The following is a 27,756-nucleotide window of genomic DNA, read 5'->3' as shown; positions in this document are numbered from 1 at the left end:
CCCCCCCCCATTCACCCTCAGTTTATTCTCTGTATTTAAGAGTCTCTTGTGGTTTGCTTCCCTCCCTCTTGGACATTATTTTTTTCTTAATTGTCTGTTTTGGTGATTTTTTTCCCCAGTAGCATAAAGTTTACTTCAGTTCAACTATACAAACACCTATGAGTCCTTTATATGGCCATTACTATTATTGGTGCTGAATATAAGGTAGGCTAAATTATGATATTTACAGAATAGTAAAACAAAACACAGAACAGTAAAACAAAAAGAAGAGGAAGAGGAAGAAGAGGAAGAAGAAAAAGAAGGAGAAGAAGAAGAGGAGGAAGAAGGAGAAGGAGAAGGGGAAATGCATGTATCACGGGAGTATGGGAAATGGGTACACATTATTACATTATTCTGGCATGATTGAGAGTATGTTGTGTGAGATTTCTTGATGATGATGATGATGATGATGACGATGATAGATGATAGATTGTAAATAGATACAGATACTCAATTTGATGTAGAAATAATGTTGACACTGTATTTCTAAGACTTTATACAACATAGGTTTACTGATTAACTGGGTGAAATAAAAAAAATGGTGATGATTTTGACTATAGCATAAATAACATGGATGGTGTGAGGTCTTTTTTTCTAGATGTACAAAATTCATTTCTTCTTTTCCACTATGATGATTGCACTTTCCATGCATGTTACTATTGAATTATGTCAATTTTTACAAGTTGGCATTGGAATCTTAGCCAACACCTTCCTCCTCTTCCACATCTTCACATTCCTTCTGGATCACAGACCTAAGCCCACTGACCTGATCATCTGTCACTTGGCCTTTGTCCACATAATGAAACTCTTCACTATGCTGTTTTTGTTGTCTAGAGCTGTTTGAATCACCAAACTTTCTGAATGATTTCAAATGTAAGGCTTTATTCTACATGAGCAGATTTGATGAAAGTTCTCTCCATCTGCATCACCTACCTCTTGAGCATAATCCAGGCCATTACAATCAGCCCTATCACCTCCTGGTTGGGTAGATTTAAACATAAATGCACAAATAACATCTTCCATTCCTTCATCATCTTGTGGTTTCTCGGTTTGTCTCTCAGTATTAATCCCATCTTTTTTACTGTTGCATCTTCTTTAAAATTTTTAAATTTTTTTTTTTTGAGAGAGAGAGAGAGAGAGAGAGAGAGAGAGAGAGAGAGAGAAGGAGACTGAGCACGCGTCTGGGAGGGACAGAGAGGGAGACACAGAATCCGAAACAGGCTCCAGGCTCTGAACTGTCAGCACAGAGCCCAATGCAGGACTTGAACCCATGAACTGCAAGATCATGACCTGAGCCAAAGTCAGACCCTTAACCAAATGAGCCACCCAGGTGCCCCTACTGTTGCATCTTCTAATATGACCCAGACCAGTCTACTGAAAGTCAGTAAATACTGTTCACTTTTCCCTATAACCTCCAGCATCAAGGCACTGTTTTTCACTTTGACATTATACAGGGATGTCTACTTCATAGGAGTCATGCTTCTCTCAAGTACATACATGCTGACTCACTTGTTCAGGCATCAGAGGCGGTGCCAGCACCTTCACAGCACCAGCCTCTCCTCAAGAGTCTCCCCAAAGGAAAGAGCCAACCAGACCATCCTGTTGTTGGTGAGTTTCTTTGTGATTGTGTACTGGGTGGACTTCATCATCTGTAATCCTGTTAGGGATGTGTGTCACCATCATCCTAGATTGCCAGAAGATTTGGGGCAATGTCTATGCCACTGTCAGTCCTTTGGTACTAATTAGTTCTCACAAAAGAATAAAAATATGTTGCAAAAATGTGGGAAAATTATAATCAATTTTAAACAACTTATTCATGAAATAATTATCCAAAAACTTATTTTCTCTTTAACAAATTTTTATTTTATACACTAAATTCTTTGGTATTTTGTCTATGTGTATATGTTTAGATATTGCCTAACTCATGTGTAATTGTTAAACACTCTAGCTTTTTAAATTTTCATATCACAATATCACAATATTATTAATTTCACAATGCCATTCTTTATTTACTATGCCATTTTTATATAATTATATTTAAACTCATTTTTGTGCCCTAACTATTGATGCAAAAAAGAAGGTAGAGTTAGTCCACAGTCTTGATAAAATCCAAAATGAAATGGGATATTTCCCTATTTGTTTTATTCTGTACTTTCTTTGTCCCAAACAATAAATATGAGTAGTAATTACAGAAGTGATAGGTATATGGGGCGCCTGGGTAGTTCAGTTGGTTAGGCATCTGACTCTTGGTTTCGGATCAGGTCATGATCTCACCGTTCATGAGTTTGAGCACCACATCGGGATCTGTGGTAATAGTGAAAAGCCTGCTTGGGATTCTCTCTCTCTCTCTCTCTCTCTCTCTCTCTCTCTCTCTTTCTCTCTCTCTCCTGCTCTCTCTGCCCCTCCTACGTCCTCTCTCTCTTTCTCTCAAAATAAATAAATAAATAAATAAACTTAAAAGAAAAAGGAGTGGTAGGTATATTCTTCTTCCTACAATTTTATAATCTGTGACAGTGGTACTCATAAACTGCCCCCAAAGTCTCATTCTCCTACATTATTACTCTTTGTTTCTCCATCTCAATTTGCATGGAAACTTAGGAACAAAGAATACTACCAATTAGAATTAAATTCCTACATAGGTACAAATAATCTAAGTAAACTCGGGAGGGGATAGAAGACATGAATAGACCTGTAGCAAGTAAAGAGATTAGGGAAATATTTCACAAAGAAAAACCCAGACGCTATGGGCTCACTGATAAAGTTATCAAACATTTAATAAGGAATATTTACCAGCCCTTTATAAACACTTCAAAAGTGGGGAAGAACTGGGAAATTTACCAATTCATTTACCAGTTTATTTTATGAGGCCAGTTATTATCCAGATAATAGAATGAGCAACACCATCACAAGTAACCTACAGACCATGTATTTCATGAACATAGGCACATCCACTTTCCAAAAATAATGTGTAAACTGAATCCACCAGTGTATAAAAATAATTACACATTATGAACAAGTAGGATTATCTTTAAAATGTAAATTTGGTTTAACATCCAAAACTCAATTAATGTAATGCATAATATTGGTAAATTATAGGACTAAAAATAATTATTTCAATAAATATAAAATCATTTGACAAAACAAAGACCTGATCATTTTATTTTTATTTTATTTTATTTTTCCCCAAGTTTTTATTTAAATTCCAGTTAGTTAACATACAGTGTAATATTAGTTTCAGGTATAGAATTTAGTGATTCATCACTTACATACAACACCCGAAGCTGATCATTTAAAAACCCTCAGATAACTAGCTGTATAAGAGAACTGTTTATATCTACCAAAGCACATCTAAGAATCATGTACAGCTAATGTCATATTTAATCATGAATAAACAGGTGTTTTATTTTTTATTTTTAAAGCTTATTTAAATATAGTAAATAAACAATGTTACATTAGTTTCAGGTGCGTAACATAGTGACTCAACAACTGTATATGTCATTATGCTGTGCTCACTACAAGTAGTTACCATCTGTGACCATGCAACACTATTAAAATACAATTGACTGTATTCCTTCTGCTGTAACTTTTATTCTCATGACATTGTGTGACCGGGAGCTTATTTCTCCCACTTCCCCTTCACCCATTTTGCTACGCCCCAACTATCTCTGTCTTGGCAACCATCACTTTTTCTCTGTATTTATATGTGTAATTCTACTTTTTGTTTATTCATTTGTTTTGCTTTTTAGATTCCACATATAAGTGAAATTATATAGTGACTTATTTCATTTAGCATAATACCCTCTGGGTCCATCCATGTTGTCACAAATGGCAAAATTTCATCCTTTATTATGACTGAGTAGTATTCCATTGTATATCATGTGAAATGAAGATCTATATTACATTTCCCTTCCCTATATCACATTTCCCTTCCCTATATTACATGTCCTTCCCTAAGGACATTAATGTCCTTAAATGATGGACATTTGGGCTGTTTCTGTTAAAAGGATTGCCCACCACAATCAAGTGGGACTTATTCCACAGATGCAAGGATGACACACAGTCACAAATCAATCAATTTGGTAGAGCACACTAAAAAAAACCAATGATAAAATCATATGCTCATTTAAATAGATGCAGGAAAATCATTTGATGAAATTCAAAATAAATTTATAATAAATACTCTAAACAAAATAGGTTTGGAGAGGAAATACCTCAACATAATAAAAGCCATATACAAAATACCCACAGTGAAAATCATCCTCAATGGGGAAAAACTGAGAACTTTCCCCTAAAGTAAGGAAGAAGACAAGGATGTCCACTCTCACTACTTTTATTCAACATAGTACTGAAGTCCTAGCCACAGCGAAAGGCACCCATATTAGAAAAGAAGTCAAACTGTCACTATTTGCAGATGGGATACTATAAAACCATTAAAAATAACAAGTGCATGTATTTTATGCTACAGTTTATGACCAAGAGAAGAATGTCCAATTACACCACTTCTATCCAAAATTATACTGAATAGAATACCATGTAACATGAAGAAACAAATGGCTTCCAGATTGGAAACCTATGCAGATGACATTATCTTTTACATACTATTTGCAAGGTTAATCAGGAAAAACCCACTAAAACTAACAAGTTAGTTGTACAAATTGGAGTATAGAAGAGTAACATACAAAATTAGTAGAATTATTATACACTAAGAATAAAAAATCTCAAAATTGTATATTTTATTTAAATTGTAGTTAGTTAACATACACTGCAATATTGGTTTCAAGAGTAGAATTTAGTGATTCATCACTTACATACAACACTCAGTGCTCATCACAAGTGCCCTCCTTAATACCCATCACCCATCTAGCCCATCTCCCACCCACTTCTCTCCATCAACCCTCATTTTTTTCTCCATCACTAAGAGTCTCTTGTGGTCTGTATCACTCTCTCTTATTTTTCTCCTTCCCATATATTCACCTGTTTTGTTTCTTAAATGCCACATGAGTGAAATCAGATAGTATTTGTCTGTGAGTGGCTTATTTCACTTAGCATAATACATTCTAGCCCTACCCACATCATTGCAAATGGCAAGATTTCCTTCTTTTGGTGGCCGAATAATATTCCATTTTATATGTATGCCACATCTTCTTTATTCATTCATCAGTCGATGGACATTTAGGCTTTCTCCATTGTTTGGCTTTGTTGATAATGCTGTTACAAATATCAGGGTGCATGTACCCCTTTGAATCTGTATTTTTGTATCCTTAGGGTAAATACCTAATAGTGCAATTGCTAGGTCATAGGGTAGTTCTATTTTGAATTTTTTGAGGAACCACCATACTGTTCCTCAGAGTGGCTACACCAGTTTGCATTCCCACCCCAGTGTTAGAGGGCTCCCCTTTTTCTGCATCCTCACCAACACCTGTTATTTCTTGCGCTGTTAGTTTTAGCCATTCTGACAGGTGTTAGTCAGTATCTCATCATTGTATTGATTTGTATTTCCCTGATGATGAATGATGTCAAGCATCTTTTCATGTGTCTGTTAGCCATCTAGATGTCTTCTTTGGAAAAATGTCTATTCATGACTTCTGCCTATATCTTAACTGAATTATTTGTGTTTTGGGTGTTGAGTTTAATCAGTTTTTTATACATATTGGATACTAACCCTTTATCAGATATGTCACTTGCAATTATCTTCTATTCTGTAGGTTGTCTTTTAGTTTTGTTGATTGTATCATTTGCTGTGCCGCAGCTTTTTATTTTGATGAAGTACCAATAGTTCGTGTTTGCTTTTGTTTCCTTTGCCTTCAGCGAGATATCTAGTAAGAACCTGCTATCACTGAGGTCAAAGAGGTTGCTACCTGTGTTCTCCTCTAGGATTTTGATGGCTTTCATCCATTTTGAATTTAGTTTTGTGTGTGGTGTAATAAATTGGCCCAGTTTCATTCTTCTGTGTGTAACTGTCCAGTTTTCCCAATACCATTTGTTGAAGAGACTGGCATTTTTCCAATGGATATTCCTTCCTGCTTTGTCACAGATGAGTTGACCATATAGTTCTAGGTCAATTTCTGGGTGCTCTATTCTGTTCCATTGATCTATGTGTCTGTTTTTGGGCCATTACCATACTGTCTTGATAACTACACCTTTGTAATATAGCTTGAAATTTGGAATTGTGATGCCTCCAGTTTCATTTTTCTTTTTCAGGATTGCTTTGGCTATTCGGGGTCGTTATGGTTCCAAAAAAAATTTAGGATTGTTTGTTCTAGCTCTGTGAGAAATTCTGGTGGTATTTTGATAAAGATTGCATTAAAGCTATAGGCTGTTTTGGGTAGTATAGACATTTAACAGATTTATTTAACATTTACCTATCTGTCTATCTGTTTATCTCTCTATCATCTATCTATCATCTATTTATCTATCATCTGTCTATCTATCATCTATCTATCACATGTCTATCTGTGTTTGTTTTGCCAATACATGAACATGGAATACTTTTTTATTTCTTTGCATCCTCTTAGATTTCTTTCATTAAGTTATAGTTTTCAGCATACAGATCTTTTACTGTTTTAGTTAGGTTTATTTCTAGGTATCTTATTGTGTTTGGTGCAATTGTAGATGGGATCAATTCCATGATTTCTTTTTCTTCTGCTTCATTATTGGTGTATAGAAATGCAACACATTTCTGCATGTTGATTTTATATCCTGCGACATTGCTGAATTCATGTATTAGTTCTAGCAATGTTTTGGTGGAATCTTTTGGGTTTTATACACAGAATATCATGCCATTAGCAAGTAGTCAGGGTTGACTTCTTCCTCGTTGATTTGGATGACTTTTATTTCTTTATGTTATCTGACTGCTGAGGCTAGACTTCCAGTACTATGTTAAATATGAATGGTGAGAATGGACACACTTGTCATGTTCCCGACCATAGTGGAAAGGCTCTCAGTTTTTCCCCATGGAGGATGACATTAGCTATGGGTCTTTCATATATGGCCTTTATGATGCTGAGGTATGTTCCATCGATCCCTACTTTGTTGAGAGTTTTTATCAAGAATGAATGCTGTATTTTGCCAAATGCTCTTTCTGCATCTATTGAAAGGACCACTTATGGTTCTTATCCTTTCTTTTATTAACGTGGTATATCACTTTGATTGGTTTGCAAATATTGAACCAGCACTGCAGCCCAGGAATGAATACCACTTGATCATGATGAATAATTCTTATAATGTACTGTTGAATTCGATTTGCTAGTATCTTCTTGAGAATTTTTGCATCCATGTTCATCAGGGATACTGGCCTGTAATTCTCCTATTTAGCTAGGTTTTTGGTTTTGGAACCAAGGTAATGCTGGCTTTGTAGAGTGAGTTTGGAAGTTTTCCTTCCATTTCTATTTTTTGGAACATTTTGAGAAGAATAGGCATTAACTCTTCTTTAAATATCTGGTAAAATTCCCCTGGGAAGCCATCAGGCCCAGGAATCTGGTTTGTTGGGAGATCTTTGACAACTGATTCAATTTTTTTTGCTGATTATGGGTTTTTTTCAAATTTTCTGTTTCTTCCTGTTTCAGCTTTAGTAGTATGTGAATTTCTAGGAATTTGTGCATTTTTGCCAGATTTCCCAGTTTATTGGCATATAATTTTTCATAGTATTCTCTTATAATTGTTTGATTTCTGTAGTGTTGGCTGTGATCTCTCCTCTTTCATTTGTGATTTTATCTATTTGGGTCCTTTCTCTTTTCTTTTTGATAAGTCTGGCTAGGGGGTTTTCAGTTTTGTTTATTCTTTTGAGGAACCAGATCTTGGTTTTATTGATCTGTTGTACTGTTTGTTTTTATTTCTATATCATTTTTTTCTTCTCTCATCTTTATTATTTGCCTTCTTATGCTGGCTTTAGGCTTTATTTGCTGTTCCGTTTCTAGATCCTTTAGGTGTAAGGTTATACTGTGTATTTGGGAGCTTTCTTGCTTCTTGAGACAGGCTTGAATTGCAATATACTTTTCTCTCAGGACTGCCTATGCTGCATCCTAAAGGGTTTGGACTGTTGTGTTTTTATTTTCATTGGTTTGCATGTATTTTCAAATTTCTTCTTTAATTTCCTGGTTAACCCATTCATTCTTTAGTAAGATGTTCTTTTACCTCCATGTATTTGAGTGTTGTCCAAATTTTCCTTGTGGTTGACTTCAGCATTTATTGAACTGTGATCCTCCAAAGTAGAGCCTCTTCATCCTGCTGATGAAAGGCCTTTGTCTGGTACCTGCAGCATATTTTATCTTTGGGGAGACAATAAACTCTTCCAAAAGTACTTCTGGAAGGGGAATGTTGTCTCTCAGAGCACCCCAGAGGTGTCTACACCATGCTATGCACTCCAAGACCAGTTCCCTCCTCCCCAGGAGCATACTCCATGGCCTTGCTCCAGAGAAAGTTGAGCACTTCAAAAACCTCAGAGTTTGAGCTCCAAAAGCTGTGCATGGTCCATAAACATTTCTGCAGCCATGGGTCCCAACTCTCAGCACCACCTCTGTCAGTGCCATCTACTTTCGTGCCCCCGCTCACTTTACCTTGGGTTCCACCAACCACTTAATAATCAGATCAGGGGGGCAGGCTTAAAAGCAACAAAAATGATAATCTCATGATTTTTAAAACTCTATAACTGTTCCTTTTGTCTCTAATATTAATGTGCCACCCCCTTTCTTCCTTCCTTCTCTCTTTCAAAGTATTGCTAAAAAGTTTATTTTATTGGGGGCACCTGGGAGGCTCAGTCAGGTAAGCATCTGAGTTCAGCTCTGGTCATGATCTCACTGTTCGTGGGTTCGAGCCCCACACCAGGCTCTGTACTGACAGCTCAGAACCTGGAGCCTGCTTCAGATTCTGTGTCTCCCTCTCTGTCTGTCCCTCCCTTACTTGGCTCTGTCTCTCTCTGTCTCACAAAAATAAATAAACATTTTAAAAATTTTATTTTATTGGCTTTTTTAAAGAAAAATCTATTGTTTTATTGAAATTATTTCCTATTTCTTTGATAGCTGTTTTTATCTTTCTTGAGATAGGCCTGGATTGCAATGTATTTTCCTCTCAGGACTGCCTTCGCTGCGTCCCAAAGCGTTTGGATTGTTGTATTTTCATTTTCGTTTGTTTCCATATATTTTTTAATTTCTTCTCTAATTGCCTGGTTGACCCACTCATTCGTTAGTAGGGTGTTCTTTAACCTCCATGCTTTTGGAGGTTTTCCAGACTTTTTCCTGTGGTTGATTTCAAGCTTCATAGCATTGTGGTCTGAAAGTATGCATGGTATAATTTCAATTCTTGCATACTTATGAAGGGCTGTTTTGTGACCCAGTATGTGATCTATCTTGGAGAATGTTCCATGTGCACTCGAGAAGAAAGTATATTCTGTTGCTTTGGGATGCAGAGTTCTAAATATATCTGTCAAGTCCATCTGATCCAATGTATCATTCAGGGCCCTTGTTTCTTCATTGACCGTGTGTCTAGAAGATATATCCATTGTTGTAAGTGGCGTGTTAAAGTCCCCTGCAATTACCACATTCTTATCAATAAGGTTGCTTATTTTTGTGATTAATTGTTTTATATATTTGGGGGCTCCTGTATTCGGTGCATAAACATTTATAATTGTTAGCTCTTCCTGATGGATAGACTCTGTAATTATTATATAATGCCCTTCTTTATCTCTTGTTACAGCTTTTAATTTAAAGTCTAGTTTGTCTGATATAAGTATGGCTAGCTACCTCAGCTTTCTTGTGACTTCCAGTAGCATGATAGATAGTTCTCCATCCCCTCACTCTCAATCTGAAGGTGTCCTCAGGTCTAAAATGAGTCTCTTGTAGACAGCAAATAGATGGGTCTTATTTTTTTTTTATCCATTCTGATACCCTATGTCTTTTGGTTGGCGCATTTAGTCCATTTACATTCAGTGTTATTATAGAAAGATATGGGTTTAGAGTCATTGTGATGGCTGTAGGTTTCATGCTTGTAGTGATGTCTCTGGTACTTTGTCTCACAGGATCCCCCTTCGGATCTCTTGTAGGGCTGGTTTACTGGTGACAAATTCCTTCAGTTTTTGTTTGTTTGGGAAGACCTTTATCTCTCCTTCTATTCTAAATGACAGACTTGCTGGATAAAGGATTCTTGGCTGCATATTTTTTCTGTTCATCACATTGAAGATCTCCTGCCAATCCGTTCTGTCCTGCCAAGTTTCAGAAGAGAGATCAGGCACGAGTCTTATACGTCTCCCTTTATATGTTAAGGCACATTTATACCTCGCTGCTTTCAGAATTTTCTCTTTATCCTTGTATTTTGCCAGTTTCACTATGATATGTCATGCAGAAGATCGATTCAAGTTACGTCTGAAGGGAGTTCTCTGTGCCTCTTGGATTTCAATGCCTTTTTCCTTCCCCAGTTCAGGGAAGTTCTCAGCTATAATTTCTTCAAGTACCCCTTCAGCACCTTTCCCTCTCTCTTCCTCCTCTGGGATACCAATTATGCGTATATTATTTCTTTTTAGTGTATCACTTAGTTCTCTAATTTTCCCCTCATACTCCTGGATTTTTTTATCTCTCTTTCTTTCAGCTTCCTCTTTCTCCATAACTTTATCTTCTAGTTCACCTATTCTCTCCTCTGCCTCTTCAATCCGAGCCGTGGTGGTTTCCATTTTGTTTTGCATTTCGTTTAAAGCGTTTTTCAGCTCCTCGTGACTGTTCCTTAGTCCCTTGATCTCTGTGGCAAGAGATTCTCTGCTGTCCTGTATACTGTTTTCAAGCCCAGCGATTAATTTTATGACTATTATTCTAAATTCACTTTCTGTTATATTATTTAAATCCTTTTTGATCAGTTCATTAGCTGTTGTTATTTCCTGGAGATTCTTCTGAGGGGGATTCTTCCTTTTGGTCATTTTGGATAGTCCCTGGAGTGGTGAGGACCTGCAGGGCACTTCCCCTGTGCTGTGGTGTATAACTGGAGTTGGTGGGCGGGGCCGCAGTCCGACCTGATGTCTGCCCCCAGCCCACTGCTGGGGCCACAGTCAGACTGGTGTGTGCCTTCTCTTCCCCTCTCCTAGGGGCGGGATTCACTGTGGGGTGGCGTGGCCCGTCTGGGCTACTTGCACACTGCCAGGCTTGTGGTGCTGGGGATCTGGCGTATTAGCTGGGGTGGGTAGGCAAGGTGCACGGGGGCAGGAGGGGCAGGCTTAGCTCACTTCTCCTTAGGTGATCCACTTCACGAGGGGCCCTGTGGCAGTGGGAGGGAGTCAGATCCGCTGCCGGAGGTTTGGCTCCGCAGAAGCACAGAGTTGTGTGTTTGCACTGCGCGAGCAAGTTCCCAGGCAGGGACTGGTTCTCTTTGGGATTTTGGCTGGGGGATGGGCGGGGGAGATGGCGCTGGCGAGCGCCTTTGTTCCCCGCCAAGCTGAGCTCTGCCATCAGGGGGCTCAGCAGCTCTCCTTCCCTTTGTCCTCCAGCCTTCCCGCTTTCCGAGCAGAGCTGTTAACTTATGACCTCCCAGACGCTAAGTCGCGCTTGCTGTCGGAACACAGTCCCTCCGGCCCCTCCGCTTTTGCGAGCCCGACTTGGGGGCTCTGCTTGGCCTGCGAGCCGCCCCTCCGCCCCGGCTCCCTCCCACCAGTCCGTGGAACGCGCACCGCCTCGCCGCCCTTCCTACCCTCTTCCGTGGGCCTCTCGTCTGCGCTTGGCTCTGGAGACTCGTTCTGCTAATCCTCTGGTGGTTTTCTGGGTTCTTTAGGCAGGTGTAGGTGGAATCTAAGTGATCAGCAGGACGCGCGGTGAGCCCAGCGTCCTCCTACGCCGCCATCTTCCGGAACTCCCCGATAGCTGTTTTTATCTTTAAGATTTTTTTCTTTCATACTTTTGGGGGAAGACATTTTATTATCCTTGTTCTGACATTTTGATTAATATGCCTGTGACCTCATTTATTTTGTATTTCTCCTGCTTTCTAAAAATGAAATGTAAGTCTAGTCATTATTCTCTATGTATCCTGTAGACCATATCCCACATATAGTTTATTCATTGCTGTTTATTATCAGTAGTCTGTAATTGTAGTTTTGTTTTCCTCTTTAATGGAAGAATTATTTGGAAGAATACTTTTTGATTGCCCACCCCTTTGTTTATAAACTTTCTCTGTGATCTTGTTTTAGATATTACTCTAAATAAGTTACAATATACTTTTTGTTTAATGTTTATTTATTTTTGAAAGAGAAAGAGAGACAGAGCATGAGCAGGGAAGGGGCAGAGAGAGAGAGAGGGAGGCAAAGAATCTGAAGCAGGCTCCAGCTCTGAGCTGTCAGCACAGAGCCTGATGTGGGGCTCAAACTCATTGACCATGAGATCATGACCTGAGCCGAAATCAGATGCTTAACCGACTGAGCCACCCAGGCACCCCTTGTTTGTTTGTTTAAATTTAAGTTAGTTAACATACACTGTAGTGTATTTTGAACAGTGTCTGGCATATAATTGGTGTCTGCTATTTCCATCATTATAATGATCTATTATAGAACATAAGATTTTTTTTCTGCCACAAGATAAAGTCGTCATATTTTAATAGAATTTAATTTGTCACATTTACTGTGGTTACCGATTTTCTTTGACTTATTCTCCCCTATCTTACATCCCTATGAAACACGCTTTCTTCTTGTCTATTTTCTTTCCTGACTAGATGGGTCATGGAGTTTTTCTTCCTTTGTGCCCCCTCTAGTGGTTTGAAAGCTCTATAACCTATTTTTATCTATAATTACCCTTAACAATTTATACATCTATACATATTTTTTCTCAATGTCTAGAAGTGCTGGTCACTTCTGAATGAGAAAAAAATATTGAGCTTGCCTTTATTTAGCTTACCCTCCTTTCTGCTTTTTCTCCTCCAAACTCCCAGGTTTGGTTGAAATCATCCAAAAGTTTTATTTCAGATGATTTTACAATTTTCCTTCCATTGTAGAAACTTGTGTCTAGAAATTACACTAAAAATTACAGGTGCATTAGCAGCAGTTATAGTAATAATCACCATTTTGGTAAATTTTGTTCATCTCTGTTTCTTGTGTTACATGTCTCATCTATCTTTTTTTTTTTAAGTTTATTTATTTGTTTTTTTTCCAATATATGAAGTTTATTGTCAAATAGGTTTCCATACAACACCCCATGCTCATCCTAAAACATGCCCTCCTCAATACCCATCACCCACTCTCCCCTCCCTCCCACCCCCCATCAACCCTCAGTTTGTTCTCAGTTTTTAAGAGTCTCTTATGCTTTGGCTGTCTTCCACACTAACCTCTTTTTTTTTTCCTTCCCCTCCCCCATGGGTTTCTGTTAAGTTTCTCAGGATCCACATAAGAGTGAAAACATATGGTATCTGTCTTTCTCTGTATGGCTTATTTCACTTAGCATCACACTCTCCAGTTCCATCCACGTTGCTACAAAGGGCCATATTTCATTCTTTCTCATTGCCACGCAGTACTCCATTGTGTATATAAACCACAATTTCTTGATCCATTCATCAGTTGATGGACATTTAGGCTCTTTCCATAATTTGGCTATTGTTGAGAGTGCTACTATATACCTTGGGGTACAAGTGCCCCTATGCATCAGTACTCCTGTATCCCTTGGGTAAATTCCTAGCAGTGCTACTGCTGGGTCATAGGGTAGGTCTATTTTTAATTTTCTGAGGAACCTCCACACTGTTTTTTCTGTTTGGTGCAGAGTGGCTGCACCGATTTGCATTCCCACCAACAGTGCAAGAGGGTTCCCATTTCTCCACATCCTCGCCAGCATCTATAGTCTCCTGATTTGTTCATTTTGGCCACTCTGACTGGCGTGAGGTGATATCTGAGTGTGGTTTTGATTTGTATTTCCCTGATGAGGAGCGACATTGAGCATCTTTTCATGTGCCTGTTGGCCATCCGGATGTCTTCTTTAGAGAAGTGTCTATTCATGTTTTCTGCCCATTTCTTCACTGGGTTATTTGTTTTTCGGATGTGGAGTTTGGTGAGCTCTTTATAGATTTTGGATACTAGCCCTTTGTCTGATATGTCATTTGCAAACATCTTTTCCCATTCCGTTGGTTGCCTTTTAGTTTCGTTGGTTGTTTCCTTTGCTGTGCAGAAGCTTTTTATCTTCATAAGGTCCCAGTAGTTCATTTTTGCTTTTAATTCCCTTGCCTTTGGGGACGTGTCAAGTAAGAAATTGCTACGGCTGAGGTCAGAGAGGTTTTTTCCTGCTTTATCCTCTAGGGTTTTGATGGTTTCCTGTCTCACATTCAGGTCTTTTATTCATTTTGAGTTTATTTTTGTGAATGGTGTGAGAAAGTGGTCTAGTTTCAATCTTCTGCATGTTGCTGTCCAGTTCTCCCAGCACCATTTGTTAAAGAGACTGTCCTTTTTTCCATCGGATATTCTTTCCTGCTTTGTCAAAGATTAGTTGGCCATACTTTTGTGGGTCTAGTTCTGGGGTTTCTATTCTATTCCATTGGTCTATGTGTCTGTTTTTGTAACTATACCATGCTGTCTTGATGATGACAGCTTTGTAGTAGAGGCTAAAGTCTGGGATTGTGATGCCTCCTGCTTTGGTCTTCTTCTTCAAAATTACTTTGGCTATTCGGGGCCTTTTGTGGTTCCATATGAATTTTAGGAGTGCTTGTTCTAGTTTCGAGAAGAATGCTGGTGCAATTTTGATTGGGATTGCATTGAATGTGTAGATAGCTTTGGGTAGTATTGACATTTTGACAATATTTATTCTTCCAATCCATGAGCACGGAATGTTTTTCCATTTCTTCATATCCTCTTCAATTTCCTTCATAAGCTTTCCATAGTTTTCAGCATACGGATCTTTTACATCTTTGGTTAGATTTATTCCTAGGTATTTTATGCTTCTTGGTGCAATTGTGAATGGGATCAGTTTCTTTATTTGTCTTTCTGTTGCTTCATTGTTAGTGCATAAGAATGCAACTGATTTCTGTACATTGATTTTGTATCCTGCAACTTTGCTAAATTCATGTATCAGTTCTAGCAGACTTCTGGTGGAGTCTATCAGATTTTCCTATTTATTTGTTTTGAGACAGAGACAGAACAAGTTGTGGAGGTGGAGGGTGGGCAGAGAGAGGAGGGAGAGAGAATCCTTCATCACTGCCAGTGCAGAGCCCAACATGGGGCCCAAACTTACAAAACCTTGAGATCATGACCTGAGCTGAAACCAAGAGTTGGGTTCTTAACCGACTGAGCCACCTAGGTGCCCTAACATCTGTATTTTCTTGGGTTTATTTTGTTTGAAAATCCCTCACACATTTTATTTCAATAAATTTCTTTTGGAAATATATTTCTCTGATTCTCTTCATTTCTGAAGATTTCCTTTCACTTTCTTAACTGAAAGGTGATTGTCTAAAAATGTAGATGTGACCATGGGAGGAAATAGGATCATAACAGAGTCAAGTGGGAAGAGGAGTGGGAAGGTACAGGGTGGGATAAATGAGATGATCCTGATCCTTCAGAGCAGTCAATGGACAGGGTGTGGTGATATAAACACATCGTTTAGACATGTGAGAGGTAAAATGAAATGGAGTCACTTATATCAAGGGGTTTTAAAAGAGAGCCAGGGAGGCCATTAAGGAGCTGGGCTTTATGCACATTCTCATCAGATGAAACCAGAAACTTTAAACTGGGCTAACCTGAAAATATTCCAAGCTCTCTGTCCAAACACCTGCAACTTGCTACAGTAAGAGATTTTGTTTAGTGGCAGCCAATTATATTCAGTCAAAATTAGTTTTCTGCTGCCAACACCAACCAAAATTCTTTGGTAAAAACCCATACAAACACTTCATCTTTTGATACCCTTGACTTTTTTCGCTAGAGGGACACAATTTCTGTTGCTCCCCAAATCTATGCTCCTCAAATTGTAATTCTGAGACCTCAAATAAATGTTTTTGCTTTATTTCAGCCCTTCCTTTTTTTCTCATTCAACAGACATAAGGAAGTAACTACAGAACAACCTAAACCAAAAGCCACAAAGTTCTCCTTCTGGGCAAAAAGACTGGGAAGGGTAGTGAAGAGATGAAGGAGATAAAGAGGTTAGAGGACTGTTGCTTTTTATTACAATGCCTTTTGTCCAATTTCACTCTTTAAACATGACCCTGCATTACTCTCATTAGAATAAGTTAGTTTTTTCAATACAAATAAAATACAAAGGAGCTTCTTAGCTCCAACCAGATCTGGAATGTAAAGTCAGATTTTACATGTGAGTGACTTAGCTAGTGACCCCAGCTGCACAACTTTGAAGACTTTGTCTTCACTCTTGATTTACTGATTGGGAATCTATTGGTGAGTCTAACTCCTGATCCAGTGCTCTGAAATACATGTTTGTTGACATCAGTAAGGGCAGATTTTTTACTCTTAAGATTCTAAGTATATTCTACAAGCTAAATTAGAATTATAGGCAAACGGAGCCTGGGTTAGAGTCTCAGACTTCCCTGTTCATAAGACATAAAGTCTGTGTTAAAGGCAAGTTTCTTTGCTTGCAAGATACCATTAAGAACATAGCAGCTTTTCAGTCAACTGAAATCCCTCTTTCCCAAACCCTCACTAACTGTAATGCTTTATCAGAATGGTATTCATTCTGTTTACTTCCTTTCCTGTTGGGGTGGTTTTACTAGGGATAATTTGGTATTTCAATGGCTTCTTTGAGAAACTTAACATCTCCCTAAACCATCTCATCTAAGATGTATCCTCTCCGATCTCCTTCACACCTCCATCCTTTTACTACCTCCAACCTTCCCTGTGGCTCCCTGAGATCTTTTGATATGTCACTCTTCATACCCCTACCTCTTGCATCCTTCTGCTCACCCCTGTAAGATCTTCCTTTCCCATTCTAGCCCCTCAACTCCTTGTAGTCACTCAAACTCTGTGCTCCCCTGTAAGGGTTCCCTGTAAGGGACGCAGAGACTCCAAAAGCAACCACTTGAAGTCGAAAAGGGGAAAAAAAAACTATTTGGAGGTAGACTGGCTATTTTACCCACTCATATGGGCTTTGGAGAAACCCAAATGTCCAGTGTCTCCTCAACCCCTCAGTCCAGATGTAATCTACAGCCTCTGTGACATTACATACCAGGGCAAAGACAATCTTAAAAGTCTCCTCCCACAAATATGGTGAAAAGTTTATCTTGTTGGAGAAGTGGATAAAGTACACCAAAGATGGCTGATTGGACTAAAACAAACTCTGGTCTCTAGCTTAGAGACCCCTCCTCCAGGTTCGTCTTCCTTTGCTGCATGCGCAAAAACCACCCCCCCCACACACACAAATATGGAAGCTGATAACTATAAATTACCCTTCCTGCTCACATTCGGGGCTCAGATCTTTGGAGAAACAGTCTCCTCTGAGCCTCGGGTGTTAAATAAATCTCCAATCCACCAAGATCTCAGAGTGCCGCTTGGTTTTTCCACCAGTGTTCCAGCCTGGTTCCGTAACAAGCTCCCATATTGATCTGGTAACTATAACTTCTTCCATCTAGCAGAAACACAGTTCTTTCTTTCTTTCTTTCTTTCTTTCTTTCTTTACTTTTTAATTTACATCCAAGTTAGCATATAGTGCAATAATGATTTGGGGAGTGAGACTCCAGTGATTCATCCCCTACATATAACACCCAATGCTCATCCCAACAAGTGTCCTCCTTAATGCTCCTTGCCCATTTAGCTCACCCACAACCCCTCCAGCAACACTGTTCTCTATATTTAAGAGTCTTTTATGTTTTGTCTCCCTGCCCATTTTTTTAAAATTATTTTTGCATCCCTTCCCTTCTGTTCATCTGTTTTGTATCTTAAATTCCAAATATGAGTGAAGTCATATGATATTTGTCTTTCTCTGACGGACTAGTTAGCAGAAACATATTTCTGATAAAAATATAAAGGACAGAAGTGAGTACCAATGCTTATACACACTATTGAGTTTTGTATTCTGTGTTTACACCTTACTCATGGCTAAAATTTTAGAATGAAAGCCATAAAATTTCTATTTGTGCCTGCCTGTTTGTTTATGTATGTTCATTTGTATGTTATGTATATGTGAGATTTTCCCACCTCCAGATGGTATTACCAAATTAATTTATTAAATCCCTTAAAGAAACTATATTCTGATTGGCTTGGATAAAAATAAGTGCTTATATAATTACATGTTCCTGAAACTCCAAGAAATATAGAAATGTCTTTCAAATTCACTTGATTTGAGTAAATTTGATTTGATAACATTATGTTGATACTATAAGTTTCATAAAGAAACAGCCATGTCTTCTGTATGTATGTATTAGCATTAAATGTAATATATACATACATTTTTATTCTAGTTGAGTTTACAAATCATATTAACTAATATATTTGTTAGATGTATAAGATTCTAAAAATTTAAATTATATTTTAATCAAAAAAGTCATTCTGGAAAACTTTGTTTCAACAATAATTGTTTTACAATATATCCACTTAAAAGTAGTTTACAAAATATTTTTTATTATTGAAATATAATTGACATATAATATCATATTAGTTTCAGGTGCACAACATTAAGTTACAGAGAGGGAGGGAGGCAAACCATAAGAGACTCTTTTTCTTTTTTGAGGACCTCTTTTTAAATTTTAATTCCAATATAGTTAACATACAATGTACCATTAATTTCAGGTGTACAATATAGTGTTTCAACAATTCTATATATTACCTGGTGCTCATTATAGCCAAGTGCACTCCTTAATCCCCATCACCTATTTAACCCGTCCCCCCACCCACCTTCCTTCATGCAAACTTCAGTTTGTTCTCTATAGGTAAGAGTCTGTTTTATGATTTGCCTTTCTCTTTCTGCAACCCCCCCCCATGTTCATCTGCTTTATTTCTTAAATTCCACACATGAGTGGAATCATATGGTATTTGTCTTTCTCTGACTGACTTACTCTGCCTAGCATTAGCTAAGCTCCATCCATGTCATTGCAAATAGAAAGATTTAATTTGATTTTTATGCTGACTAATTTTCCATTGTGTGTGTGTGTGTGTGTGTGTGTAACTTTTTTATTTATAAGTCAATGGAAATTTGTGCTCTTTCCATAAATTGGCTCTTGTTGATAATGCTGCTATAAACATCAGGGTGCATGTGCCCCTTTGAATCAGTATTTTTGTATCCATTGGGTAAATACCTACTAGTGCAATTGCTGAATAATAGCATAGTTCTACTTTAAAATTTTTTTTTAATTTACATCCAAATTAGCAAATAGTGCAACAATGATTTCAGGAGTAGATTCCTTAATGCCCCTTACCAATTTAGCCCATCCCCCCTCCCACAACCCCTCCAGTAACCCTCAGTTTGTTCTCCATATTTATGAGTCTCTTCTGTTTTGTCCCTCTCCCTGTTTTTATATTTTGTTTCCCTTCCCTTATGTTCATCTGTTTTGTCTCTTAAAGTCCTCATATGAGTGAAGTCATATGATATTTGTCTTTCTCTGACTAATTTCACTCAGCATAATACCCTCCAGTTCCATCCACATAGTTGCAAATTGCAAGATTTCATTCTTTTTGATTGCCGAGTAATACTCCATTATATATATATACATATATATATACACCACATCTTCTTTATCTGTTCATCCATTGTTGGACATTTGGGCTCTTTCCATACTTTGGCTATTGTTGATAGTGCTGCTATTAACATTGGGGTGCATGTGTCCTTTCGAAACAGCACACCTGTATCCCTTGGATAAATACCTAGTAGTGCAATTGCTGGGTTGTAGGGTATTTCTATCTTTAGCTTTTTGAGGAGCCTCCATACTGTTTTCCAGAGTAGCTGCACCAGCTTGCATTCACATAAGAGAATCTTAAACACTGGGAACAAACTAAGGGTACATGGGGGTGGGGGAGAGGAGAAAGTAGGTGATGGGCAGGAAGGAGGGTGCTTGTTGGGATGAGCATTGGGTGTTGTATAGAAAGCAATTTGACAATAAATTATATTAAAAAAATAAAACAAACAAACAAATAAATAAATAATTTTTAAAAATCAATCCAAAAAAATCAGTCAGGTGCACAACATAGTGACTGGACAATACTGTATACTGCATTTAGCATAATAACTTCTAGATCTATCCATGTTGTCACAAATGGCGAGATTGAATTCTTTTTTATGGCTGAGTAGTATTCCTGTGCGTGTGTGTGTGTGTGTGTGTGTGTGTGACATCTTCTTTATCCATTCATCTATGTATGGACATTTAGGTTGCTTCCATATCTTAGCTATTGTAAATAATGCTGTGATGAACATAGGGGTGCATATATCTTTCTGAATTAGTGTTTTCATTTTCTTTGGGCAAATACCCAGGAGTAGACTTACTAGAGCATATGTAGCTTTATTTTTAATTTTGGGGGGGACTTCCATACTGTTTTCCACAGTGGCTGCACAAATTTACATTCCCACCAATAATGCATGAGGGATCCCCTTTCTCCACATCCTCACCAACCCTTGTTATTTCTTCTCTTTTTGATACTAGCCATTCTGACTGGTGTAAGGTAATATTTCTTTGTGATTATGATTTGCATTTCCCTGAGGATGAGTGATGCTGAGCATCTTTTAATGTGTACTTCTTCTTTGAAAAAATGTCTATTCAGGTCTCTTCCCATTTTTTAATCAGGTTATTTGATTTTTTTTTTTTTTGGTGTGAAGTTGTACAAGTTCTTTATGTATTTTGTGTATTACCCCCCATCAGATATATGATTTGCAAATATATTCTCCCACTAACTAGGTTACTTTTTTGTTTTGCTGATGGTTTCCTTCACTGTGAAAAAGCTTTTTATTTTGGTGTGGTCCCAATAGTCTGTTTTTGCTTTGTTTCCCTTGCCTGAAAAGACATATCTAGAAAACTATTGCTAAGGTTGATGTCCAAGAAATTACTGCCTATGTTTTTTTAGGAGTTTTGTCATTTCGGTTCTCATATTTAGGTCTTTAATCCATTTTTGAGCTTATTTTTGTGTATCATGTAAGAAAGTGACCCAGTTTTAAAAAAGAAAGAAAGTGGCCTGGTTATATCCTTTTTGTATGTTGCTGTCCAGTTTTCCCAACACCATTTATTGAAAAGACTGTCTTTTCTCTGTTGTACATTCTTGTCTCCTTTATTGTAGAACAATTGGCCATATAGACATGGGTTTACTTTTAGGATCTCAATTCTGTTTTATTGATCTATGAGTCTATTTTATACCAGTGCCATAATGTTTTGATTCCTATAGCTTTGTAGTATATCTTGAAATCTGAGATTGTGATAACCTCTCATTTTGTTCTTCTTTCTCAAGCTTGCTTTCTTTCTTTCTTTCTTTCTTTTTTTTTGTAACGTTTATTTATTTTTGAGACAGAGAGAGACAGCATGAACGGGGGAGGTTCAGAGAGAGGGAGACACAGAATCCGAAACAGGCTCCAGGCTCTGAGCTGTCAGCACAAAGCCCAACGCGGGGCTCGAACTCACGGACCGCGAGATCATGACCTGAGCCGAAGTCGGCCGCTTAACCGACTGAGCCACCCAGGCACCCCTCTCAAGCTTTCTTAGGCTATGTTTCAATGAACATGTAGGCAATGAAATTTAAAATACAACACCACTTACAACTGCTCAACAAGAGAGAAATACTGTGAAATAAATCTCTCAAAACGGGTACAGACCTTATCTTCTATATAAGATTTGTTTTGGCATTCTTGAAATATCAATATTACAGTAATGGAGAACATTTTAATGGTTGCCAGTTGCGAGGGGTGTGAGGGTCGGCAGGGAGGTATGTGTAGCTTAAAAAGGGCAACAGGAGGAATCCTTGTGATGATAGAACTATTCTGTGCTTTCCCTATATCAGTGTTAATAACCCAGTTGTGATATTGTACTTGGATTGAGTACAATCACTCTAAAATGTGATTGAGGCCTTTCTCATTTAACACACCCTCTGAAGCTCCTGCACTTAAGAAAGGCCTTCTCCTTCATCATTACCAGATTGGAATGACCTGAACTATGCAGCCTCCCTCAGCTGATGTGACACAGTCCAAGTTTTGCAAGATGTTACCATTGGGTTAAACAGATAAAGTGTATATGAGATATTGCTGTATTATGTTTTACAACTACATATGAATCCACAATTGTCTCAAAATAAAAATATTTTTAATACAAATTTTAAAAAATACATATGCATGTAAACACCATGTCTCCACCTTTTTATTCCACTATCATGTTGAGGGTCTTGAGAATGCCTCGGGATACAGCAACAAGCTGTTTCAGAAACTAATATCACTGCACTTCACAGAAATGGAATAGGAGTCTTGACCTTGGCTGCAAATTTATTCTCACACTTTCTACAGGATGTTTTGATGGATTGCATTTGGGGTAAGAGAGAAAGAGAGGAGTTCATGTTTGTAGCCTGAGCAACTGGTTCAACAGTAGTGCTGTTTACTGAAGCCTTGGGGGAAGCAAATAGACAAACATCTGATGTGATGTCAGGTGTTGATACGTGCTAAAGAGAAACTAAAGCAGAGTCCTAGTCTGGATTGTGGCACAGTGGGATTGAGGAGGTGGTTTTAGATAAGAAACCCATCAAGGTAAAGAGATATTAATAAGTGCCCCATGCAAAAGAGGTTTCCATGGGGGAAAAATTGGAAAAGAGTTAAATAAAATTATAATTACTGCAGGATTCTCAGAGCCATGACTAGTCTAATGACACAGTGAATCTGAGAGGGGGTACAGAACCTGTAAAGGCCATGCTCCTGTGGTTGTATGTCCCTTCTGGGAATAGGAAGACCAGTGTAGATTGAAGAATGTGGTTGTTGGGAGGTAGGAAAACTGAAGGGACTCCATTTTTAGAAAGGCTGTCTCTTTGCTGTTTCTATGTGAGGTTCTATTTACTCGTGTTCTATATTTTACCTTGCATCTGAATAAACCAAAGAAACTATGTTCCTACTCCAAGGGGAAAGCAAGAAAACTAACATTCTTTGAGTTTCATTCTAGCCCCCAAGCACCTAACATCTAAGAACTGGATCCCAAATATGTTCCGGGACATTAGCTTTCAGCAAACCTCAGCTGACAACGCCATCAGCACCCCCTACCTTCGCTGATTTATAAAGTAACACCTGTTGTTCACCTGTCTCTTTGCCCTTGATTGGAACCTACCCTAGATTCCTGAAGGAACACGTACCCTGGACTCCTTTCCAATATAAACCCCAAGTGACAGAGACACTTATTCTCCTTTTCTTTCTGAGTCTTCCAGACACTCCGCCAGCTATACTCTATCGCTTATGCTGTTCAATAAACTCTGCTTTCACTTCTTCCTGGCTCAAGTTTGATTTCTATCCTAAGCGAAAACAAGGACCCTCTTTGCTAGTCCTGTGTGACCCACTCTGTGTCCTCAGACCAGTCCTGCCTGCATCAGTTATTCTAAGGTCTCTGCACGAGAGACATGGGACTCTGCTCTGAAAACCCCTGTGGCACCTCAAGCCATTCATCACCTCTTGGTGTTTTCCCTCCTGCATAGATGTGGCACCATCTGCCAGCTGAAACCCTGAGAGTGATAAAGGAAATTTTCAAATTTTAATGTTTGTGGGCCCTGCTCCTGGGCTCCCAGGGAAGCTATACTTTTAACAAGATCAGAATGACTTCACCAAACTTCAAAGCATGGGCTCTATTTCTGCCCTGAGCACACATTGTCCATCTGCTTCATTAGCCAATAACCTAAAAGAAACATTTCAAACTAAAGATAAGAGTAAAAATCTTTGTAAGTTCTGTTCCATACCTCAGAAGCTTACAACTTGCATATACTAAAAGCATAAAATAAAGTTTGTAATTTTCTAAAATGTCCTTCATCATGATGATTTGTAATTCTTGATGTAACAAAAACATACATAACCCTGTATTAAATACTACTTCTCTGGAGCACTTTCTTCTTTGTTAAGGTCGTGGATCCTCTACAGGAGTGCTGATGCATGGGGGCACATGTACCCCAATGTTTATAGCAGTGCTTTCAACAATAGCCAAATTATGGAAAGAGCCTAAATGTCCATCAACTGATGAATGGATAAAGTAGATGTGGTTTATATATTTAATGGAATACTACTTGGCAATGAGAAAGAATGAAATCATGTCATTTGCAGCAACTGGAAGAAAGAATCATGCCATTTGCAGTGGGTGAAACTGGAAGAGATTTTGTTGTGTGAAATAAGTCAGTCAGAGAAGGACAGATATCATATGTTTTCACTCATATGTGGATCTTCAGAAACTGAATAGAAGACCATGGGAGAAGGGAAGGGGGAAAAAATGGTTACAGAAAAGGAGGGAGGCAAACCACAAGAGACTCTTAAATACAAAGAACAAACTAAGGGTGGATGGGAGGGGGGAGAGGAAAAATGGGTGATGGGCATTGCAGAGGACACTTGTTGGGATGAGCACTGGGTGTTGTATGTAAGCCAATTTGACAATAAATTATATTCATAAAAAAGATTATGTATCTTCGGCAGCTGGCATCACTTGGGCTGGAATAAAACTCTCTTTCTTTCTCTCTTTTTTCTGTAGAAATTGTAAAAGCTTTGTTCATTTTGCATCAGCAAGAGTACCCCTTGCTGTGAACTTGAAAAGGGCTGTGAAAGCAGAGGCCCAGAGGCCTACCCTGGAGGATGAAGCTGCAGGGTCCATCTGTGAACCCACCAAATACTTTCATTTCATTTCTTTCTCCTCTTTCCAAAATGTGATTGAGGCCTTTCTCATTTAACACACCCTCTGAAGCTCCTGCACTTAAGAAAGGCCTTCTCCTTCATCATTACCAGATTGGAATGACCTGAACTATGCAGCCTCCCTCAGCTGATGTGACACAGTCCAAGTGTGTGTTCCTTCCCTAACCACACCTTCCCTCAGCTTCTGTTTAACTTTCACTTTGGAAATGTTAGAACATATGCAAAGTAAAGTATAATGAACCCCAATGTATCTATCCATCACTAGCTTCAAAAAATTACCAACTCCTGGGCATCTCCTGTCATCTAAATTCCCATCTATTTTCCCTCAACCCTCCATGTAATTTGAAGCAAATTTCAGACATTATTTTACTTATAAATACTTTAGTGCATATCTCTAAAAGATGATACTGTTGCAGGATTCTTTACCTCAAAACCCGGGGTTCATTGTCTCTCCACTCTCAACAATGAAGAGATGGACACAGAATAAAATGAGCAGCAGGCAAAAGTTTATTAGAGTATAAGATGGGATCAGAAAGAAAGAATAGTATGAAAGCTCTCTTTACAGAGAGAGGACATTTGAAAGTGAATGTCGGAAACTATAGGCAAGGGTCCTTGTTTTTAAGGTTCTCGCTGCCCCCCCCCCCACCAATCCCTTCCTCCTCATTCTTCTCAAGTCTACCTTTATTGGCTCGATAGCTCTAGGTGCTGGGTTGTCCATTCCTGATTGGCTCCATTCCATTTTGTGAGGAGTCACACTAGTCATACTGTCCCTCATGTAACATAAGTTTTATGGTTTACTTATTTCAGTTAAATATTTTGATTGTCAAATTTTTGAGGGGAACCTGAAGAGGAGTAGGTGGTGTCTGTTACATTCTTAAGAGGACCTTAACGCCTGAGGGAGTTTGCTCGAGGTCAGATGTTCCCAGAAGAAATGTTTTAAAGTATGTTTTTTTCCCCACCAGGGACCTTCAAGTCTTAGCCTCTCCCTTTCTCCTATCTTTTTCTATCATAATACTTTTTTAGAGTATCATCTTTTAGAGATATAATGTGATAGTAATCATAACTGTTATCATCTCTTGAAAAATTAATAATACCTACTTTTTTTAAGTTTACTTATTTATTTTGAGAGAGAGAGCAAGTGGGTGAGGGGTAGAGAGAGAAGAGAGAGAACCAGCTGCAGGTCTCCAACCCACAAAATGTGAGATCATGACCTGAGCCAAAAACCAAGAGTCAGTCGCTTAACCTATTTAGCCACCCAGTTGTCCCTATAATACCTACTTTGTATCATCAAATATCCAGTTATTAGGAACCCATGGGGGAGGGGAAGGAAGAAAGAAAAAAAAAAGAGGTTAGAGTGGGAGAGAGCCAAAGCATAAGAGACTCTTAAAAACTGAGAACAAACTGAGGGCTGATGGGGGGTGGGAGGGAGGGGAGGGTGGGTGATGGGTATTGAGGAGGGCACTTGTTGGGATGAGCACTGGGTGTTGTATGGAAACCAATTTGACAACAAATTTCATATATTTAAAGAAAAGTCCAGGTGGCTAGGGAAGATGGCAGCATAGGAAGATGCTGGGCTCACCATGTCCTGCTGGTCACTTAGATTCCACCTACACCTGCCTAAATAACCCAGAAAGCTGCCAAAAGACTAGCAGAACTGAGTATCCAGAGCCAAGTGCAGACAAGAGGCCCACGGAAGAGGGTAAGAAGGGCGGAGAGGCGGTGCGCGCTCCACAGGCTGGCGGGAGGGAACTGGGGCGGAGGGGCGGCCCGCCGGCCAAGCAGAGCCTCCGAGTCTGGCTGGCAAAAGCAGAGGGGCCAGACAGAGTGTGTTCCAACAGCAAAGGGACGTGACATCTGGAAGGTTATGAGCTAACAGCTCTGCTCAGAGAACGGGAGGGCTGGAGGACAACGGAAGGGAGAGTTGCTGAGCCCCGGGATGACAGAGCTCAGTTTGGCAGGGAAAAAAGGCCTGTGCCAGCGCCATCTCTCTCGCCCATCCCCCAGCCAAAATCCCAAAGGGAGCCAGTTCCTGCCAGGGAACTTGCTTGCTCTGCGCTAACACCCAATGCTGTGCTTCTGTGGAGCCACCCCTCTGGCAGTGGGTCTGACTCTGTCCCCCTGCCACAGGGCCCTACCTGAAGTGGATCATCGAAGGAGAAGCGAGCTAAGCCTGCCCATCCTGCCCCCGTGCACCTTGCCTATCCACCCCAGCTAATACGCCAGATCCCCAGCACCACAAGCCTGGCAGTGTGCAAGTAGCCCAGATGGGCCACGCCACCCCACAGTGAATCCTGTCCCTAGGAGAGGGGAAGAGAAGGCACACACCAGTCTGACTGTGGCCCCAGCGGTGGGCAGGAGGCAGACATCAGTTCTGACTGCGGCCCCCCACACCAACTCCAGTTATACAACACAGCACAGGGGAAGTGCCCTGCAGGTCCGCACCACTCCAGGGATTATCCAAAATGACCAAATGGAAGAATTCCCCTCAAAAGAATCTCCAGGAAATAACAACAGCTAACAAACTGATCAAAAAGGATTTAAATAATATAACAGAAAGTGAATTTAGTATAATAGTCATAAAATTAATCGCTGGGCTTGAAAACAGTATAGAGGACAGCAGAGAATCTATTGCTACAGAGATCAGGGGACTAAGGAATAGTCAGGAGGAGCTGAAAAACGCTTTAAACGAGATGCAAAATAAAATGGAAATGACCATGGCTCGGATTGAAGAGGCGGAGGAGAGAATAGGTGAACTAGAAGATAAAATTATGGAAAAAGAGGAAGCTGAGAAAAAGATAAAAAAATCTAGGAGTATGAGGGGAAAATTAGAGAACTAAGTGATGCACTAAAAATAAATAATATACGCATAATTGGTATTCCAGAGGAGGAAGAGAGAGGAAAGGTGGTGAAGGTGTACTTGAAGAAATAATAGCTGAGAACTTCCCTGAACTGGGGAAGGAAAAAGACATTGAAATCCAAGAGGCACAGAGAACTCCCTTCAGACGTAACTTGA

The 27,756-nt window shown here is 39.1% G+C and overlaps 1 protein-coding gene across 1 annotated transcript in view; it reads left to right on the top strand.

The window, feature by feature from the left end:
- The first annotated feature begins 667 nt into the window (after nucleotides 1–667).
- LOC125935112 (vomeronasal type-1 receptor 90-like) overlaps nucleotides 668–27,756 on the top strand; it is a 34,231-nt gene continuing 7,142 nt past the window's right edge. The window contains 6 exon segments of the mRNA XM_049648816.1: nucleotides 668–865; nucleotides 867–938; nucleotides 940–1,099; nucleotides 1,370–1,679; nucleotides 1,681–1,796; nucleotides 1,799–1,833. Coding sequence (XP_049504773.1) covers nucleotides 668–865; nucleotides 867–938; nucleotides 940–1,099; nucleotides 1,370–1,679; nucleotides 1,681–1,796; nucleotides 1,799–1,833 — 891 coding nt within the window.

This window comes from Panthera uncia (genome assembly GCF_023721935.1).
Source record: "Panthera uncia isolate 11264 chromosome A1 unlocalized genomic scaffold, Puncia_PCG_1.0 HiC_scaffold_17, whole genome shotgun sequence".
Lineage (NCBI taxonomy): Eukaryota > Metazoa > Chordata > Mammalia > Carnivora > Felidae > Panthera > Panthera uncia.
This window is presented reverse-complemented; position numbering and strand designations above follow the sequence as displayed.